General features: G+C 39.4%; 1 protein-coding gene across 1 annotated transcript in view; it reads right to left on the bottom strand.

Moving 5' to 3' along the window:
- The window catches only part of SLC35F1 (solute carrier family 35 member F1), a 407,965-nt gene that overhangs the window by 72,353 nt on the left and 314,288 nt on the right, over positions 1-21,324 (bottom strand). Inside the window, exon 3 of the mRNA XM_030316237.1 lies at positions 6,858-6,985. Coding sequence (XP_030172097.1) covers positions 6,858-6,985 — 128 coding nt within the window. The remainder of the gene's footprint in view (positions 1-6,857; positions 6,986-21,324) is intronic.

Raw genomic sequence — 21,324 nt, 5'->3', positions numbered from 1 at the left:
ATCCACAGGGCGGAAATTCAAGTTGGCTACAAATAAGAAGTTTAGTGACTTTGTCTCATGTATCATAACTTCTGGACTATGGGACCCCAGCTATGTGACTCCTGGGGATGAGCAGTATCACTCTCCTGTCTCCACTAAACAAGGCATACTTTCTTCATCGCACTGCCACGTCATATCCTAACTGTTAACGCAGCTGCCCACTGCCCCACAGCAGGGCTGGAGTCTGGTCTGTAGTTGCACCCTGAACCTCTAGCCACAGCACAGGCATTTTTTAATCAATAAACACGTCGGTAGGGCAAGTCTATTCACACAACTTAAATTTTAGACATAACAAGGTACACACTACCCAGCCTTTCTTTGTGTCTGATATAACTTACCTTAAGTCTGATACACAAAGAGAAGACCCACAAAGGCCTGAGAGTGATGTAAAGCGATGAGACAAACTGCTACGTGTGGATGCGGTAGCATGTTGTGTATGTTACACATGTGCTGTGCATGTGCTGTAGCATGATGTGTGTGTTACATGCCCATGCTGCATGCGTATGCTCTGTAGAATTAGTCTCAGGGTTGGACGTTGCGCTGTGCACAGGGGAGGCTGGCTTGCATTCTGTATCATCCTGTCCTAATGTGCCTGAATCAGAGGAGTGAACAGAAAGCAGACAACCAGGGCTAGAGGTATTTCTTTCTCGTGCTTTGCTCCCGATGTCAACTGCTTGAAGAATGGAAAGGGCTCTGAAGTATGCACCGTGTGAAGGAGGGGATGTGTTAGAGGATAGACCCTTCAGCATGGCTACCAGCAAGAGTACCGTAAGTCGTTTCCAATGTGAGTTAATTTTAGTTACCAAATACCACATTTGAAGAGACCAGCTTTCTTCTTCTTTCACAGAAGCACTAGTTTCATCTGTTTGCATTTTAGTACTACGTGGCTGAAAAAAGATGAATAATCTTTAGGCGAGAAGTTGTAAAGCTGGTATTTCTACTGGAATGGTTCATATAGCACCGTTATAAAAATAGCATAGCTTTTAGAATTTATCCAAATGTCATTGCTAATCTTTCTCAAAGTCACAAGTACAATCTATTCATTCTCCACAAGTCAAGAGATGCAAACCCACAAATGTGTCTTTAGAATACAATCCTTATAAATCTCTTTCTTTTATAATAAAGGGAACAGCTGGATTTCTTCACTTCAGTGTCTCTCTTCCATCATCTTTTTCCTTAATATGTTACCTCTTTTGCCGTTGTTAACTTTCTTTAGCTTCCGACTATAAAGGCAAAGTTAAAGTTTTTTTTTTCCAAGAGACGTTCAACATTATTAGCCCCTAGGGAATTATAAATGAAAACCGTGATGAAGTATCACCATGTACTTTTTGGAATGGCTAAAATGAAAAATAATGATGACACCGAGTGCTCATGAGGGTGCGAAGATGGAGACCGACCAATCTCTCCTACATTGCGGGAGGGGATGTAAAACGGGACAACCACACTGCAAAGTTGTTTGCCGGTTTCTGAAACCAAACAGGCACTTTCTATATGATCTAGCAATTGCACTTTTGGGCATTTATCCCAGGGAAATGAAACCTTGTGTTAACACAAAAACTTGCAAGTGAATGTTCATAGCACCTTTCTTTGTAAAAGCTCCAAATGAAAACAACCCAAATGGCTTTCAACAGGTGAATGGTTAAACAAACCCTGGTATATCTGGACCATGGACTACTACTCAGCAATAAAAAGGAATAATATATTGATACATGCAACAATCTGGATGCACTTAAAGACATTATGCGTAGTTGGAAAGGAAAACAGTCTCAAGAGGTTAAATAGTGCATAATTCCATTTTACATAGCACCCTCCTGCCGACAAAATCATATAGATGGAGAACAGATTAATGGTTGCCTGATGACCAGGATGGCAGTGGTGGGTTGGGTAAAACTTCACAGGGATAGCACAAGGGAGTTCTTATGTGGTAATTGGGCAGTTCTGTATTCTGTTTGTGGTAGTGTTTAAACAAACTTACATGTGGGACCAAATTGCACAGAACTACACACACACACACACACACACACACACACACACACACATGAAGGAAAAGAGGTTGAAAACTGAACAAGGTCTGTAGTCTAGTTAACCGTATTGTACCAATATCAATATCCTGGTTTGACATTATACTAAAGTCATATACCATGTCACCGTTAGGGAAAGCTTGTGAATGGTGCAAAGAACTCTGTACTTTTGCAATTCCCTGTGAGTCTATAATCATTTCAAAAAAATATTTTTCCAGGGTGCCTGCGTGGCTCAGTCGGTTGAGCGTCTGACTTTCAGTTCAGGTCATGATCTCGCAGTTTGTGAGTTTGAGCCCCCATCAGGGTCTGTGCTGACAGCTCAGAGCCTGGAGTCTGCTTTGGATTCTGTGTCTCCCCTTCTCTCTGCCCATGCTCATGCTCTGTCTCTCAATAATAAATAAATGTTAAAAAAATTGAAAAATGTATATTTTTCCTCTCAATTTTCATGTATCAGTTGTTTGTGACATTTAACCCTACGTTTGGTGAATGTACTGAAAGGGCAGGAGGAGAAAGCAAAGAGAGGCTCTTCATGTCTTTTTGTTTTATGTCTCTGTTTTTAAGAGAATCAGGAAACGAAAGTATTTGGTGCTCTGCCAACTATTAATGAAGGCTGTCTTGCTAAAACAGAAGTGCTTTGAAAAAAGCCTACTGGGTCACATCCTATCATTTCTTTCCTCAGAAACTCTCATGGCTCTCTGTTACCTATAGAATGAAGTCACACTCTTTATCCTGCCATTGAAGACCTCTCATAACATGGCCTCAACTTAGAGTTTCAGCTCTACATTCCTCTCGTCCTCTATTCTATTGATGAGAATCCATTGCTTCAATCTGTTTTCTACACCAGAGCCCAAGTTTTCTTAAAAACTCACATTTGGATTCCCCTGGCACTTGGCCTAAAGAATCAAACCCTTGACCTGGACATCACGACTCATAGTCTGGCCCCTGCCTCCTTTTCCAGGCCATCTTGTACCACTCTTCATTCTCCGTGTCCAGCCACATGACCTTGTCCACAACTTCATCCTTGCCACAGCCCTTCCCACACAGGGCGTTGAGCACATTGTCTTCTTTGCTTGGACCCCTTTCCACTCCTCTTGTAGATCTCAGCCCCACTATCAATTCTTTGGGAAAATTTTCCCCAACTCCCCAGTTGAGGTCAGGTTGTTTTGACAACCGTTCTAATAGAACACTTTCCTTGAGAACATTTATCCCTCGTTATAACTATACATCCATTCCCTTGATTATTTGACCAAAGCCTGCCTTCCCCATCTGAGTGGAAGCTCCATGAGAATACAGAGGGTGTCTGGTTTTGCTCACAACTTTGTTCACCACTTAATACGACGTCTTGAACGTAGAAGTATTCAGTTATTATTTTTTAAGTGACTAGATGAATCAAACTGGAACAGCTGCTCTCCAATCATATTCATTGGGTTTCCTTCCCCCAAACTCTGTCATGCTCTTCACTCCAGGTGCAAAGCTATACCCACATTTTATCCTCTCTACACTTTATCCAATTTTATAGACCACAGGAATGGATACTTCCTTGCCTTTGGAGATAAACATCATCTCTGCCTCCTTTGGAAACTGTAGCACTTAGGCATCTGTTCTCTTGCCATACTTGGTGTTTTTGTATAAAACCTTTATATATATTTATATTTATATATTTATAAATATTATTATATTATAAATATAAATATTTATATTTATATAAGGTTTTTATATATAAAACCTTATATAAAGGTTTTATAAGCTTATTATAAGCTGAATTAATTTATGGCAAACTCCAAAAGAAAACGGGAGGTGGCCAATTTAAGCTGAAAGAAAGTTTCAAAACAATATATGTATACACAGAAAAATCAAACAAATCTAACATTTTCTCATGCTTGGTGTAATTTTCAAGAATGAAGATCCCACGAGTCATGCTCTGAACCCATCACCAAAGGTAGCAGGAGACAATACTATATATACAATAACATTCAGAAAAGTGGAGAGCTACTCAATGATTGTATATGCCTATGTTTCCTTATCCAATGGAAGAGAAAACAATTGTCCACAATAGTGATGTTCTTTCTGGGTTCTACATACAAACCCATCCAGTAATAAATGTGTGTGAATTCTGTGAGTGGCTGACAAAAATAAAAATTATAGAATCAAGGGAAAATTATTGATCTTTGTTAGTTCTACCAAGTAAATTAACTTACTAAACAGCAGTACAGACATGGTTCCCAGAACAAATGCCTCCTTCTGTTCTGACCATTTATTGTTATTTAATAAGTTTATTTGTTGTAGGTGGCAAAAATAATTCTAGAATTGTTAGCTTCAACTTGCTTTTTTCTTTCTGCTATCTGTTGCTAACTAAATTACAATGAAGACCAACTGATATTTCAGTAGAATTATTATTTTTCTTTCTCTCTACAGAGTTAAGATAAACTTTTTCATAGAATGGAGCATTGAATAGGTGTTAAACAACTAATTTGAGAGAGCTGGCAGGATGGATTTGGATGGCGGTGTATGACATGGGTTGAACTAAACACCTGAACACCAGGGGACCTGTTGTTAAGAATAAATTGTCACTGTTCACAAACAAAATGAAAATTTTGAAGGGAGAGCTTGGGTGGCTTAATTGGTTGAACATTCGACTCTTAATTTCATCTCAGGACATGATCTCATGGTTCATGAGTTTGAGCCCTGCATCAGGCTGTGTGCTGAAAGCTGGGAGCCTGCTTGGGGGTCTCTCTCCTCCCCTCTCTCTGCCCCTACCCAGCTTGTGCACACACACACACACACACACTCTCTCTCTCTCTCTCTCTCAAAATAAATAAACTTTAAAAATTTTTTGGAAAAAGCCCCATAAGAAACCAGCAATTGGTTGTGACTTTTCAATGCTTGAAAGAAAAAAAAAAAAACAAAAAGTCAACTATATTTTCAAAGGGTGAATTCTCCTCATACTCCCCTAGGCTCATTTCTAGTTTTTGATTCTAGGCTAATGGGCGCAGTTCTGCCACAAAGCTAACATTTGTCTCTTCGTTGTCCCACCACATCTGTATGGACATTCTGGAGGTCTCTACATTTAGGTAGAGAACTGCTGGGAATCTCTATGCCCCCAAATACTAGAAATAAGTGCAGGTGAATTAACTTCTTTGAACATTTATTGAGTACCTGGCATGTGCTGGGTTTTCTACCAGGTACCAGAAAGTCAAAGGTGAGCAAGAAATCAGTCTTGCGGTGACAAAAAACCTCACAGTTTGGTGGATTAGGTAGGAATCATTCTCAGGTAAGGCATCATTCTGAGGTAATAAACACCATTCTTAGGTAAGACAGACTACAGACAGAGCTAGAAGACAAAGTGCCATGGGAGCACAAAAGAGAGATATCAGTTGTCGCTGTGGGGCTTGTTGAGGTGAGTAAGAGTTAAGCTGGGCACAGAGGCTCTACAGCTGATTTCCAGCATCTGTCCACCTCTCCTCTCCCACAGTGGGATTGCTCCCACCCTGACTCCAGGAATGAGTGCTGATTGATGCGCCAGTGATCCTCAAGCAGACATGATACCTCTCTGCCAGAGGGCATTTGGAAATCCGCAGGGACACTTTTGGTTGTTATAACGACTGAAAAAGATGCTGTTGGCATTTAGTGGTCAAGGGATAGGAATATTAAATGACCAATAAAGTAGGAAAGGGACCCAAATCATGAAAAATTGTCCCCCTAAAATGCCAGTGGTACTCCTATTGAAAAACATGAGTCAATCAGAAAAATCTCATCCTGTATTGCGTTGGGGAGTCCAAGTTTAAGCCAATTAGGTCCCAGCATCTCCCTGTTATCATTGTGGTCCAATCAGAGCTCTGGACTTTTCTTCAAGGGGTCTAGACAAGCATCCTTTCTGTCTCTCAATGGGCGTGTGGGAAGAAGCCTGTAGCCCCATCTAAACCCATTCTAGATAGCTTCCCATTCAGTCCATATAATCTCAGTTTGTTTAGGGGGTTGGTTTGCTTGTTTGTTTCTTCATTTTTGTTATTGTTGTTTCTAAGCAAATTATTAGAATGGCATGAATGTTGTTGTGGCATCAAGTCTAAGTAAACTGTTATATGAATAATGTTTTGTTTTCATCCCGGAGCTTTGGAATGACTACAGAATTCATAATATTGCCGTAAAAGGAGAAATGAGGGTGAAACAAAAGTAGGCAAACTTATTATTTATGGTGTAATGAAGAATGTAAGTGGTGCCTGGTGCAAATTGTGAAAACCCAAGTTAAATTTGCAATTGTGTGTATGCATGTGCATAAAAGAAAAAGAGAGGGAGGGAGGAAGGAAGGACACAGTGATTATCTTCATGAATAACGCTATTTAGGCATTTATGTCTTACTCTTTTACAAGAAATTCTGTCCCTTCAGGTTGCAAAACCTCCTCATTAAAGAAAGCTAAAAGAAAAAATTATCAAGCCCTGTGATTACTTAATCAAAGTCCATGAACATGTTCTAAATAGCTTAAAATAGCTCTTTTTATGCTTATTAATAACTCTCCTACTGACATAAGATTAGTTGCTCCTATTCATAGCTAGAAAATATTTTCCTACGTTGTCAATCCTTATGGTCTATTAAGAACAAAGAGGAAAAAGATATCCAATTACATTTGAATTGAGAAAAACTAATAAGACATAGAAATAAAGCTCAAGTTATTTTTTATACACCCAATTTTCCTCTTGTAACACTTCTAGAGGAGTATTCAGATTCCCAGGTGACTCAGCTGAAAGGAAACTACATCCGGAAACAGAGGCAGCTGCGAAGAACAGAAGAGTCGCCAGTACCTGGATGCTGGTCAGAGTCGTGTACTGGTAGGCCTTGACCACCAGGTAATTTGCTTCCAGGTCGATGAGTCCCAGGATCATATACTTCCACCACCTTCGTCGTAAAATTGCCAGGAGGTTTTCTTCTCCTGTGTTATGAAGGTAAGAAGAAAGGGGTTAGGTTCTGAACACACGTTCTAAAGGTTCTAAACTGCCTATTTAGAAGGATTCTAAATTATTACCGTATGATGTATTTTTTACTGTTCCTTATCAAAAGTTTAATTAGACAAATGAGTTGTGTCCAAGACCGACGTGTTTTTATTGTACATTTTGGCTTTTCGGATTGGTTTCTATGCCAGAGGAAGCCTGGGCAGGATTTTAGATCACCATGCAAAGCATTTTCTCATGAGCGTTTCAAGGAAAACACATTACATCATGTAAAAATAAAAGGAAAGGTGTGCCAGAAAGGCTGCATACACACACAGAGTCCAAATCATTCCAAACTTCAGTATTGTGGTAAAATAGAAAGAAATGAAATGAGGGCAGCTCAATGACAACGGCCTATGCTTGGCAGCTGATCTGCGGTTAGATTCCAAGACGCCATCCTGAGCGCTTGCTCAGCTTTGAACGTTACATGCTCTGAACATTATATTCTGGTGGGGTGTGGGTGATGGGAAACAAAGGAAGTAGGGGTCATTCTCAGATGGAAAAGAGCCATAGGATCATGGTCTGAATATTGCCCCAAACCCTCACCATCTTGCCTCTTAAGACTATAGCATCAGAACAGATTTGGAATCCCTTAGTTTTTCATCTGTATTTTTACATATTTCAGGCCTGAGATAAGCCTTATTTTTCAAGAGGAAATCATGATTGTTAATAATAATAGCTCTTTGGAGCCAACCTGTGAGGTCTTCCTAGAGGATGGTGAATATGTAGAAACCCTGAGTGAATGGTGACTGTATTCATTATGTATTGCTGCACAATACATAATTATTATCCTAAACATTGATGCTTAAAAAAAGAAGCATTTATTATCTCATAGTTTTGTGGGTCAAGAATCTGGACACAGCTTAACTGAGTGCCTCTGATTCAAGATGTCTCAATTGCAGCCAAGTTGTCAGCCATGGATGTAGTCATATCTGAAGGGCTGACTGGAGAGGGATCTGCTTTTTTTTTTAATTTTTTTAATGTTTATTTATTTTTGAGAGAGACAGAGTGAAAGTGGGGGTGGCAGAGAGAGAGAGAGAGAGAGAGAGAGAGAGAGAGAATTGGAAGCAGGCTCCAGGCTCTGAGCTACAAGCACAGACCCTGACGCGGGGCTCAAACTCAGACTGTGAGATCATGACCTGAGCTGAAGTCGGATGCTTAACCGACTGAGCCACCTAGGTGCCCCAAGAGGGATCTGCTTCTAAGCTCAGTGAGAATGGCTGTTGGCAGGCCTCAGTCCTCTCTACAATGCGGGTGGGGGGGGGGGGCGGTAGGGGGTGGCAGTGGGGGGGGGGACCTGCAGTCTTTCTTATAGCCTATTACCATAAATGACACTTCTGCCCTATTTGATTCTTTAGAAGAGGGTAAGTTCAAGCCATATTCAAGGGAAATAATTTTGTAAGGATGTGAATACCAAGAGGCAGAGATCATTGGAGGCCATCTCAGAGGTTGGCTACCCAGTGATACACACCTTCAGTACTATAGCTGTGCTTAAGCTGGTCCTCAGGAACCTCAACAGACCCCTGAGCCACTCTTAGAACTTTGAACTCCTAATTTCTACCATTGGTCTTATTCCAGTCACCACGATAGGAGGTGAAGACCTTTTCAATGTTATGAAGACTCGTAAAACAAAGCTTTCCAGCTACATGGATAATGTCAGGGTGTGGGTCGTGTCTGGTTGGCAACAAGGAAGGAGAGGTCCCTGGACCTTTGGTAAGCTAACCCAGTTTTCAAGCCTTATTTTGGATGCTACGCTTCTCATATCCTTTGCTCCAAACACACTAAAAATCTCTCTCAGTGAATTGCTAATTCCTGTTCATCCTGCAAAGTTTAGTTATTCTCTCCCATTTTGTCTGATACCACTGCCCCCTGGGTAATGTGTACCCAGCTCTGAAAAGTCTTTTCACATGATTGCAATTACTTAGAAATTGTCTCTTCACTAAACTAGGAATTTGGGGATGGTAAGACATCACTGTCTTACTCATACATGTATCCACAGCACTTAGCATACTGACATATACTAAGGATTAGCTAAGTGTTTTGGAATGAACAAATAATTGAACTGAAAAAAGTGTGAAGTGCTATCTCTCTGAATATGTCAAGAGCCAGCTCTAGAATATGAGTCACATTTCTTAGTGTTTTGCACTTAGATTCATAGCTGGTAGATGTGATCCCCAAGGTTATTTCCTCCCAGCCAGGTCATTTTGGCAATGACCTCGCACAGCATTTCTGTCTTTCTTACTTGCCTACGCATTTGATAAATCAACACACCTCTCAATTTATTTTGTAAATTAGTGATTCGCAACTTCACTGAATATTCCCATCTTCTTGAGAGATTTTTAAAAATTTCAATGTCTGGGACCAGTCCCCCCAAATTCTGATGTAATTATCTTTGGGAGGGGCCAGAGCATTGAGCTGAGGATCAAATCTAAGACTTTCAAATGGTTGGTGTCCAATGGCGATACTTAGGATGACCTGAGCTAGGAATTCCAAAGAGGTATAACCACAGACGACTGAAGACTCTTCATACCAAAGAAACAACTGAACATCTGGCCTAAAGTATGCTTTCCCTTGTCTTGTCTCTGGGCTTTTCCTTGTGCTGATTCCTCTGTTTGGACTATTCTTCCTCAGTCTCCAAATGAAGGATCAGCATAGACACAACCATCAGGAAGCCTTCCTTGATCTCTTAACTTGTCTTCCTAGGACTGGGTTTCCCTGTGATGTGCTTCTTTAATGTCTTTTGTTTATCCCACATATAATACTTATCTCACTGTAATGACCTGTTTTCTTGACTCTATTACCCATTAGATTATTAACAATTTGGAGAGCATGGCATTGCCTTGGTCATCACTTTATCTCTAGGATCCAACAGTATATGGTGAGTGGTCAATAAATAATACAGAATGTATAAATAAATTTCATGTTTAATAATCTTAGCAATGCTAATGAGCATCGAAATTGAGGTACTTAAAATATATCTACTATAAACATTCATGTTCCAGACAATGAAAATTGTTTTTTAGTTAGAATGTAGACAATATCTGACACAATTAATTTGGTGACCATTTTACACATAATATACTATACATAGGACATCAAAAGGTTGATGGCATATTTAACTGCAAAGCTGCAATTCTATAGTCACAGGTCATTGTCCCAGTTAATTTACACAATGAACAGAGAATTGCCAAACTCGGAGCATACCAGCCACATCTCAATGATGTAAGACTGAAAATCTGGGTCATGGTGCTGTTTGTTCTACCAATCAATAACATATTCAAAGTGTAATTCATTACATAGATTCAAAGGAATGATTAGTTGCCTTGCTGTTCCGCTGAAGAAGTCTGCAAAGCAAAACACTCTAAATAAATGTTCCATATTGTTTCATTTGAAGCACCAGAAAACATACAACACTTTTGCAGAGCAGAATTATCCAGGAAGGCAAGAGAGCACTTTTGCATTTTGGCTGAGCAAAAAATCCAGCCCTTGAAAGGACTGCTTAGGGATTTGTCTACATGGCTCTCATTAACACTGATGTACAATAGGTGATTAAAATTCTTTCTAGAATAATGAAAATGCATTCTTTACAGCCTTTGTGCCAAACCGCTCCGTAAATCTCATGAAATAGGGCCATCCATAAGAAAGAGAAGCACAAGTGGTGGTATGTTAATGTTTTGAAATTTTTCTTCTTCTTCTTTTTTTTTTTTTTTTTTTTTAATTAACTAGAAACAGTAATAAAATCCATGGGTGGAAACTTTAGAATTACAGTCTGGCATTTAAATGCATTCTGTTAATTATTATTTTTATTATCAATATGTTCAAATATAAATAAAAATATTAGAGGACAATATAATAAGGTAACCTCCAACCTGATTTTGCTACATTTGTTTCAGAAATTTGGGGATTCTTTTTGAGGATGAAAATGCTACAGATAAAACTGAAGCTCCTTTTTTGCTCTTGCCAAATTCCCTTCCTTTCCCTCCTTCTTTAAATCATTGCCTTGATATTATTGTGAATCCTTCATGTTTATGTTTTTGTTACACCTTTTCTAGGTATGTTTGTATCCAAAATACTTCACAGTTTAAAGTTTTTAAACTTTATATGAAAGTTTATTGTATATACTGTACATGTAACATTCTTCTAGGGTTTTTAAATATTTAACATTGTTTTACAAATGTATCCCTATTGTTTCATGTAGAGCTAATTTATTTTAAACACTGTATATTATCATATTTTATGAATCTGTCACAGTTTATCTAGTCTCCCACCAATAACCCATCTAGGTTGTTTCCATTTTTTCTCTATTAGGAACAGTGCAACAAAGAAAGTTACTCTAATTTTAAGTAACAGCACTCCAGCAACAATAACTACTTCAATAATTAGGAACAGGGAAAGAAATTACTGGCAATCTTGATCATGTCATTCATATTTAATTTTACTAAGCACCAACAGCATGATCAATCAAAAGTGTTTTTGAATTTTTGTAACAAATAACTTCTAGGATACTTACTATGTACCAGGCAGCATCCACATGCCTTACAAATAACTAATTTACCTAATCCTCATAATAACCCCATAGAGTAGAGATGGCTATTAACTTTACGTGCAGATGACAAGATCAAGGCCTGGAGGAGTTAAATAACTTGCCCCAAGGGACACACAGATAAGCCAGGATCTGGACTCATGACAATCAGGCACTGGGCTTCAGACTCATTAGCACTGTACAAATTTTGCCTCGCTGATTTGTAACGGTGGCGTTGTCTTCAGGAGTCACACATTTCTCATTAAGAACTCTTTCATGACCTACCTGTCCCGACTCACTGCTGGGTGGGTGCCCCACTGCTAACTCCAGGAGGTGCCCATCACACTGAAGCCCGTGTGCATGGCGCCCCCTGGAGTTGCCAGTACCCATGATGCAGCTGTGTGTCTACCCCTGAAGCGGCTTGGGGATGAGGATGTGTCCCAATCACCATCAAGTCAGTATCAAGGATATGGTGTCTCCTTGCCTGATGTAAAGTCCATGACAGACTTGCCCTTCTAAAATATAAAATAAGGTCTAAAATAAGTTCTGTAGCTTAGAGAAGTTTAATGACGAATTACTGTTTTATGCTGTGCTACTTGCTGAAGCCTCAGGCATAAAAACACTGGTCACACATGGGTGGGGCCAGGGTGGTGGTGGTTATTAATACATGCTGAATGAAGGAAGGGAAAACTTTTGTACAAGAACCGAAACATGGTTAATATTCATGGCAGTGCCTGGAAAACAGATCTCTGATTCATAATATTCATAGTATTCTTGTTCACCCCCAGTGGTAGTCTGAGTAAAGAGTAACAGCACTGTAAGACAGTACCAGAGGGAACAAGACAGCTGCATTATTCTTGGGACATTTTCATTAAGGGCTCTCACGGGTGGTGTGGTCTTTCATGGTGTTCTTATGCAAGAACAGGACCCAGCATGCTTTGCCGAGAGTCTACAGCAAACGCAAAGCCCCTACACAGGGGGTGAGGCCCTTACTTGAACCGGCACCTCCTTGGCTCACAATCTGAAGCCATAACATCATCTTTATCAGGATTCCCAAGGGAAGTGTTTACGTATGAATCGGTGAACCTGAAAAATTTTAAATGACTGATGACGGAGGTTTTAATTACTCACCATTAAAAGCTGAAATTTATTAGAATGGAAAGCTTGAGACAATTTTCTTTAGTCAGAAAAGTGAACCAAATAAATGCACTTAGGAGGAAATAAAAATATAAGTTGTTCACAAAAAGGATTGCAACCAATTAAACCTTATAACATGAACCTGAGTATAGGGATGAAATACAAAAAAAAAATAATAATGAAGATTAAATTTTGTTTTGTATTCTTTCACTCATGTTTACTATTAGAAACAGTGCAATTAGGACAAGAATAAAAGACAGAGTTGCATCTTGGTCGTATCGTGTTGCATCTCAGACCTGGGGTTGAGCACAGACTGCCTTCTGCTATGTGGTCCTAAGTAACTTGGTAAATGGCTCTGAACCTTGATCCCTCTACTGCGAAAGGTAGTATGAGTAATGTGTGTAAGCTAATGTCTAATATAAGGTATGTGCACAGAACATAATAGCAATGGGTAGGGTTCTGAAAGCCTTGTATCCTTCCAGCCACCCACTGCATCTAGCTCACCATGTGTGGTAGAGCTGCCTAGAGGAAGCCCAGGAACATGAATCCTCACAATTATCACTTCGGGCCTCAGCCACCTACCCCTCTCTGTCCCTTACCCTAGGTCACATCGCAGCCAGCATATAACATTTGTCCAAACTAGAGGCAAGCTGAGGCCTTGTCTTTGATGCCTCTCCCCCCGGACCAGCCAGTGTTTTGATCCTTTGCATAGCACCACTTACCCTGAGAGTGGAGGCTGTGTGAACGTACAAGTTTTCTGCCATCTTGTGCCAGGCCCTTCTCTTGTTTACACATCCTCAGCTAAGCCCCACATAGTGATTTAGACAAGTTAGTCAGTGTAAGATCTTGTTATTAAGGCGAGAGCGCTGAATAGCACCTTAAAAATCTGCTCAGTCATTTGGCTGTTTTCTAGAAATGCCTAGTAAAACTTTGAAGAAAATACCTAAAAGCAGCTAAAGATGAATCATAATCCCATCAGGTTGTGGTAGCCGTTACTGTAAGTTGAATGGGAGAAAATAAAGATACATGTGTAGAAATGATTGCACACAGGATAGGTTTCTCAACAGTAAGTTTATTTTATTTCTTTCAAAGTTACATTTCTGGCATTGATAATTAAAATACAATATTCTAGCTCTAATTATGAACTCTATTACTTCTTCTGAGATAAAAGCGTTTACACATTGTAATATGAAAATAAAAGTCTCAACTTTTCAACATGTGTATTTCAGTGTATGTTACCATTTCTTACATGAACCAAATCACTCAAATCTTAGAAAACTTCCCTTTATGAATTTTTTAAGCTGTCATCTTTTATGAAGCTAAGATATACAATTTTATGGGGCACATTTATCCAAAGTATCCAAACTTCCTGTTATCTTGATGTGTCTTAGAAAATACAATTACTAACATTTTCTTCTTCGTACCAATATAAAAATCGGTATGAATTGATTGCCTAGCTTTTATCATCCAGATAGTTAAAACACATAGGAAGATAAATAAATAAAGAACTTTTCAGAGGCACCTGGATGGCTCAGTTCGTTGTTGAGCAACCAACTCTTGATTTCGGCTCAGGTCACAATCTCACAGTTCCGGTGTTTGAGCCCCATGTCGGGCTCTGTGCTGACAGTGTGGAGCCTGCTTGGGATTCTCTCTCTCCCTCTCTCTCTGCCTCCCCCAACCCCCCCCCCCGCAAGAAAGAAATAAAGAAATAAAGGAAAAGAAAGAAAGAAAGAAAGAAAGAAAGAAAGAAAGAAAGAAACCTTAAAAGAAAGAACTTTTCAGGGGGCACCTGGGTGGCCCAGTCAGTTAAGCATCTGACTTTTGATTTCACCTCAGGTCATGATCTTATGGTTCATGAGATCGAGCCCGTGTCAGCCTCCCTACTGACAGTGTGGAGCCTGCTCAAGATTCTGTCTCTGCCTCTCTCTCTGCCCCTCCCCAACTCACATGTGTGTGCTCACTCTCTTTCTCTCTCTCATGCTCTCTTTCTCAAAATAAGTAAATAAATTAAAAAAAAAAAAAAGAACTTTTCAAGATATCTAAAAACCCACATACAGGGGCATCCAGGTGGCTTAGTCGGTTGAGTGTCTGACTTCAGCTCAGGTCATGATCTCATGGCTTGTGGGTTTGAACCCCACATCAGGCTTTGCACTGACAGTGCAGAGCCTACCTCAGATCCTCTGTCTCTCTGCCCTTCCCCCGCTCATGCTCACTCTCTCTCAAAAATAAATAAACATTACAAAATTAAAAAAAAATTTTAAAACCTATAAAACAAATTGCATACCAACTATTAAACTCTGTTGATTGATACCTGTGTGCTATGGGTTGTTCTACCTCTTAATGAAAACAGTGTATTAGACCTAAACAACTCCCACAGACAAATCCCACCCAGAGTTTCTTTAAAACATGTATGCTGTTCAGCATGCATTTTATGTTCTTGGAAAAGAGCATCTTATGAAAGAATAAACCTGCATGAATGACTAAACACTGTCACTGTGAATAACTGAAAGAAGAATCTGAAAATCTGATAAATGTTAAGTTGCTGCATGGTCAAACACAACCAACATCTCTGCCCCATGTTTCTAGTTGTAATAGACACATTTATTCATATATATCATCTAACAATTAAAATTTAACCCATAAAAACCAAGCACATCTTTCTCCCCCAAACTCCTGTCCAGTTTATGCCTTTTCTTGAGCAACCACTCCTTGGCGGGGGGAGGACGCATTTTAACTTTGTTGTATCTTTAACGGTTGTCTATATGTGCAGATTCTTGCCCTGAAAAGTCTCAGCAAGAGTTCCTCCCTTTTGATTTAGGTAGTGAGTCTATGAGGCTGGGCTGTTCCCTTAGGGTTGCTCGGCTGTTCAGCTCCAGGAGGCAGATTTATCAGAGAAGTCATCAAGAATGGTGCCCTTTGGAGTCATGTATATGGCAGCCATGCCTTCCCCTTGGTGGGGCGACATAAAGAGGGCACTGGAGTCATCCAGCAGCGGGCTTTAAGCCAGGCTCTTCCAGGCACTGGGCATATGATATTGTTTTGCAACTTAGTCTCTGTAACCTCCATTTTCCTCATCTACACATTGGACATACACATTGGACCTGCTTTCTTGAATATTTATTAGAACTAAATGAGATATTTGAAAAATGCTTGACATGCTGCCTGGCAAGTAGCTTTTGTTACTACTATCTTGATTGTTATCATAGCTGGTCTTTCCGCATGCCCTACTTCCTACATAATGTAGTTGTATAGTAAAGAATTGAACCTTGCTCCAAAAGTGGTTTTGGGGTTTGAAAAATCTGGGATTTGAACTCGGCTAACAATATAATTCAGGGTAGGGGCTGGCCATGCCAGAAAGACCAACAATGTGATTTGTGGGGCGGAATTTGGTCGCCCCCAGACTCTGGAGACTGAGATCAGCCACATGGGCAATCAGTCACGCCTATATAATGGAGCCCCAATAAAAACCCTGGACACAGAGGTTCTAGTGAGTTTCCCTGATTAGCAATATTTTGTCCATGCTGTCACACACTGGAGCTGGGAAAGTAACACATCCTACTCCATAGGGAGAGGACAATGGAAGCTCTTGACTTGGTACTTCTGGATTCTGCTCTATGTGCTTCTTCCCTTGGTTGATTTTAATCTGTACCCTTTCCTTGCAGTAACTGTAATCATGACTCTAATAGCTTTCATTGAGTTCTGTGAGTCCTAGCAAATTACTGAACCCAGGCATGGTTTTGGGGAATACTTCCTGCCCTATGAACTTGCAGTTGGTGTCAGCAGAGAGGGTAGTCCTATGTGGACTCTAAACTTTCTCACTTGGCTTAAACTCTCACAGTTGATGTGGAGTAATGGTAGTGTTGGGGCTATGGCCCTAAATCTTTGCAGTCCTCAAATACAACTAAATTTGTTCCTCTCTTGCTCAAGAACTTGAGTACATTTTAGGTGTATCTCAGAATAACCAGACTCAGAATCCTCCAGGTCTGAATTCAAATTAAAACAAACAACTAGTCTCCTTTCCAGATGATGCTAAACAATGTATGTGATTATTTGTTATCTTTAAAAGGAGTGTAGGAATTTTGTGCTTTATATCTAAATTTTCTGTCATTATAAAGATATCGCTTACAATGGGAAATACTGCTCACTAGCTTAAAATGGTTAATGATAGGTTGGCTTTGTGTGGGGGCAAATGCTTTGATTTGAAATTATTCAAAGCAATCATAATAAAACTATGTGCTAATATAAATCTTTCTATTTTCCTGGGGGGAGCCTGCTGAGAGGAAAATGTATTTGTCCTTTTTAATGACAAGACTATTTTCCTTTTCTTTATCCCATTTTGTGAAAAGTGACCCTACTTGCCTTTTGGAGGCTTCCTGTAATTGGCTCTGATGCCTCTTGACATTAGCAGATGAATCTGTCAGTTTTATGAATTTTGTTTTGAACAAAGAGCTGTGTAGCAGCTAATGACACATGATGTAAGGGGAAGAGGCCAACGCGGGCTTGCCTCTGGACTCTTGCTACTTGCCGAGCATATTCAAAAGACAACGTGACAGAAGGTGCCAGCCTGAACTCTTGAGGGCTGACCTTGAGCTCTGACATGAGAACATCTGTCATGATGGACAGATAGGTTAGACCCAACATGGGAAATTAGCAAGAGAAGTGTCCACAGGCCAGAAACGCTGGTAAAGCAGAAATCTGGTCAGCCTCCTCTCCCCTGTCCACCCTCCCACCTCCAGCCCAAATGCCAAGCACAGATCTACCAAGGCCATTTCTGTTACCTGACATCTATTTTTCACTGAACACCATTTGTCAGGCACTGACACCATATATTCATTCTCTCATTTACTTGCCACCCTATACTCTAGGTTAAAAGCATGAAGCCAAAAAGACCTGTGTTAAGGTACTGACTCTGCTCCTGAACTGGCTGTGTCACCTTGAGAAAGTTTACTCATTCATAAAATGAGTCAGACACTACTTATTTGAAAATATGCTATATGGATTAAACGAGAAAATATATGTAAAGTGTCTGGCTTCCAAGAAATACTTAGTAAATGATAGCTTTGTTATTAATAGCCTTATGAAGAAAGCATTTTTCAGAGCATGAAATTGGATTTAGAGTTAGGTAATTTGTCTAAGGTCTGTCCTGACTTTTTATTGGAAAGTATTCACTATTCTAAGAATGATGCTTTTTGTTTATATGGCACATTTCATAAAATAAACCAGAAATATTTTTATTTATATGATCTTTCTGAAATTAGTTTCAGTAGAAACAAGGCACTATTTTCTAAACAATGCAATATATATATATATTATTTATATTTATATTTATATTTATATTTATATTTATATTTATATTTATATTTATATTTATATATGTAGTCCCATCTTAAAATATTAAAGAATATATTTTGGGGGTTAAAAAGTTTCCACTATACTAACCTAGTGGCAAAGAACACTATGGTGCCCAGATAATCATCTTAAAATTCCATTTTCCACCAAAAGAAATAATGGTTTTTGGAGAAGTGGTTAATTGCAGATTTGGTTCGGGAAATGTAATACAAGTCAGGCCTGGAACATCTTGTCATATAGAAGAGCAAGACAGAAATCAAACATTACTAGGGCTGTGTCAAAAGGACACAGAGGCCAACTTGAAGGGTCTTTCATATGAAACTAACAACTGAAATGGATTGAAATGTATCAGATATGTTTAGATCCGTAAGTTCATAATAAATATGAAAGCAAGAGCAACAACAATTACCACCAAACACATTGAAAAAAAATCCTAATTGGTCACCATTAGAAGATATTAATAAACCAATTCATTTTGAAAATTGGTAAACAAAGGGAAAAAATAATCAAGTTTTTGTCCCCTGGGATTCTTATATGAGCTATACCACTAGGTAACTAAATAGTAGATGAGGGAGAGATTGGTCTTTATGGTAATATTCTAACCAATAAATTTAAAAAAAAATGAGCGAATTAGACTATCATATTTTGTACCCCATGATGAATTAATGGCTATTGGCCTTGAAGGTCAAGCTACTAACATTACAAAGGAAGAGACAATGAAGCATTGTGTTTTATGTGCTTCCTGGTGGAAGAACCAAACACTACTTACACACACACACACACACACACACACACAGAACCTAAATCTGATCAAGTCTCTGGACTTAGCTACTAATTTAGAAAATTCAGAGGTCAGAGAAGTATGTTAAAAGTCACTAGAAAGATTCAATCAGCAAAATCCAGACTGTGAGATCTGCTATAGTCCGGCTACTCAGTTTGGTCTGTTGAATGGCAGCAGGAGTGATTAAGGGTCTTTCAGAAATGCAGACTCTCAGACCTTCTCCCCACCTATGGACTCAGAATCTGCATTTGAGTGCCAGCCAGTTTGTATACCCTACAGCTGGAGAAGCAGTGACTGTAGAAGACACATGCAGTTTCTTCAATAAATAAACTGTAGTAAAAACAAAAGAAAGAAATCTATAGGTTAAAAGAACCTAAGAAAAACATCAGCCACGTGCAATGTGCAGACTTTATTTGCATTCGGACTCAGACAAACTGTAAAAAATATATATCTATGAGACAATTGGAAATTTGAACACTGACAGGATAGAATTAGAATTATTGTTAATTTTATTTTATTTTATTTTTTTTATTTTATTTTAATTTTTTTAAATATTTTTATTTATTTTTCAGACAGAGAGAGACAGAGCATGAGCAGGGGAGGGGCAGAGAGAGAGGGAGACACAGCATCCGAAGCAGGCTCCAGGCTCTGAGCTGTCAGCACAGAGCCTGATGCGGGGCTCAAACTCACAAACCATGAGATCATGACCTGAGCCGAAGTCGGTCGCTCAACTGACTGAGCCACCCAGGTGCCCCATAAATTATTAATTTTAAATGTGATCAATGTTTACTTTTAAGCTCTTATCTTTTAGAAATACACACTGAAATAGCTGCAGATGAATTGATACAATGTCTGAGATTTGATTTAAAATAACACCAGGGAAACTGGTGAGGATAAGGATAAGGATTTAAAATTTATTGAAGCTGATATATTGGCACATGGGGGTTCATTATATTATTCTGTCTACTTTTGTGTATGTTTGAAAGTGTTCAGAATAAGAAAGTTACAAAAATAAGAGGTTCGGTTGTGAACAGGAAGTTTAGCTAATGGAGTAGCCTTGGCCAGAACATGTGAATATCAAGTTATCTGTGCGTCTGTGGGCTTCTTTAAGTATTTTACTGCTGTAGTCACATTCCTCTGTCAGGTGTCCTTGGCTTGTAGGTGATATTATCCTCTTTAGCAGCCAGAGAATGCAGAAGTTTGAATTCTATTACTTCCGTGTCCTCCTTTCAGTCTTGGAGGTCGGGGAGGAATACTTGGCAACTCTTCCAGCAGGGGTTTGACAAGCTCTTCAGAACGAAGAACGTCTCTTACTCATTTCCTTGCATTCTGTTTGAGGAGGTGCCTTGCCCTTGTACGAATGGCCAAGATATTCCCTGCCCTGGAGGCTTCATTTACAGATAAAGCCTGTCTATGTTTGAACTCCAAAAGCCCTCATAGGGAATCTTTTGTTGGTGTATATATGTAGCATCTGTACCAACTACTGACGCTTCTTAAAGCTGCTGATGGAGAAATCACTCCTCTCAAGGGTTGGTAGTGCTGTGTTCAGTTAAGTAGAAACCATTAAGGCAGAGCTGGCCAAGCGCAGTAAAATCTAACTCAATGAAAAGAGATGGTGTGGTTTGAACTATGACTGCCAAGAACCAGGAGAGGAGAAGATGGCAAATAATAAGCTAATGTCCATCCCAAGTGAGGCTTCCGGTGTTGGGTGGCAAACACATTTGGAGCCAGGGACATCGCACAGTTACTGCAGGCCACGGCGTAGGCATGTTCCAGAGTATGTTACCAGCCTTAACTACATATATAGGCCTAGAATAAGTCATTAAACAATGTTAAAATATTTAGGAAGGAAGAAAACAAAACAGCCAGTGATTCAGTTCTTTATAAGTTTGTATAAATGTTATTTCTTGATGCGATCAGATTTTTGCCATTTCCCCCCACTTTGTCTAGACCGGTTCTTACACTTGAGTATACATTAGTATGACCTGGGGAGCTTTCCAGACTGCCAATCTCTGGGTTCTACCTCAGACATTGGCACTCAGCAGGTCTGGGCTGGGGCTCGGATCTGTATTTTACAAAGTCTCCCAGAGACCATGATACTGCTTTGCGGCTGATTCTATTACATTCTGAAAATCCGAATTTAAACTAATAAATAAACTGGAATATTCCTCCATGGGGCATTTGTGATAATAATAAATAAATTTATTTATTTATTTATTACTTCCTATCATTACAAAGAAAGAGACAACCAATTAGATGAGGCTGGTGACCTGAACCACCTGATAGGGTTGTCCTTAGTATAGGAATAAATTGATATCTGTTCTAAGTCTGTCAGAACCCAAGGGAAAGGCAGGGCTATTTCTGGATAAATGCACTATTATAAGCCTTGCCCCAAATCCTACCTTCTCAAAGAAACTTCCCCTTTTTGACCCACATTGACTTTTCCTCTGAATTCTTATGGTCCTTATACATTTTCTATTGATTTGGGAACA

The sequence above is a fragment of the Lynx canadensis genome, chromosome B2 (genome assembly GCF_007474595.2).
Source record: "Lynx canadensis isolate LIC74 chromosome B2, mLynCan4.pri.v2, whole genome shotgun sequence".
Classification (NCBI taxonomy): domain Eukaryota; kingdom Metazoa; phylum Chordata; class Mammalia; order Carnivora; family Felidae; genus Lynx; species Lynx canadensis.
This window is presented reverse-complemented; position numbering and strand designations above follow the sequence as displayed.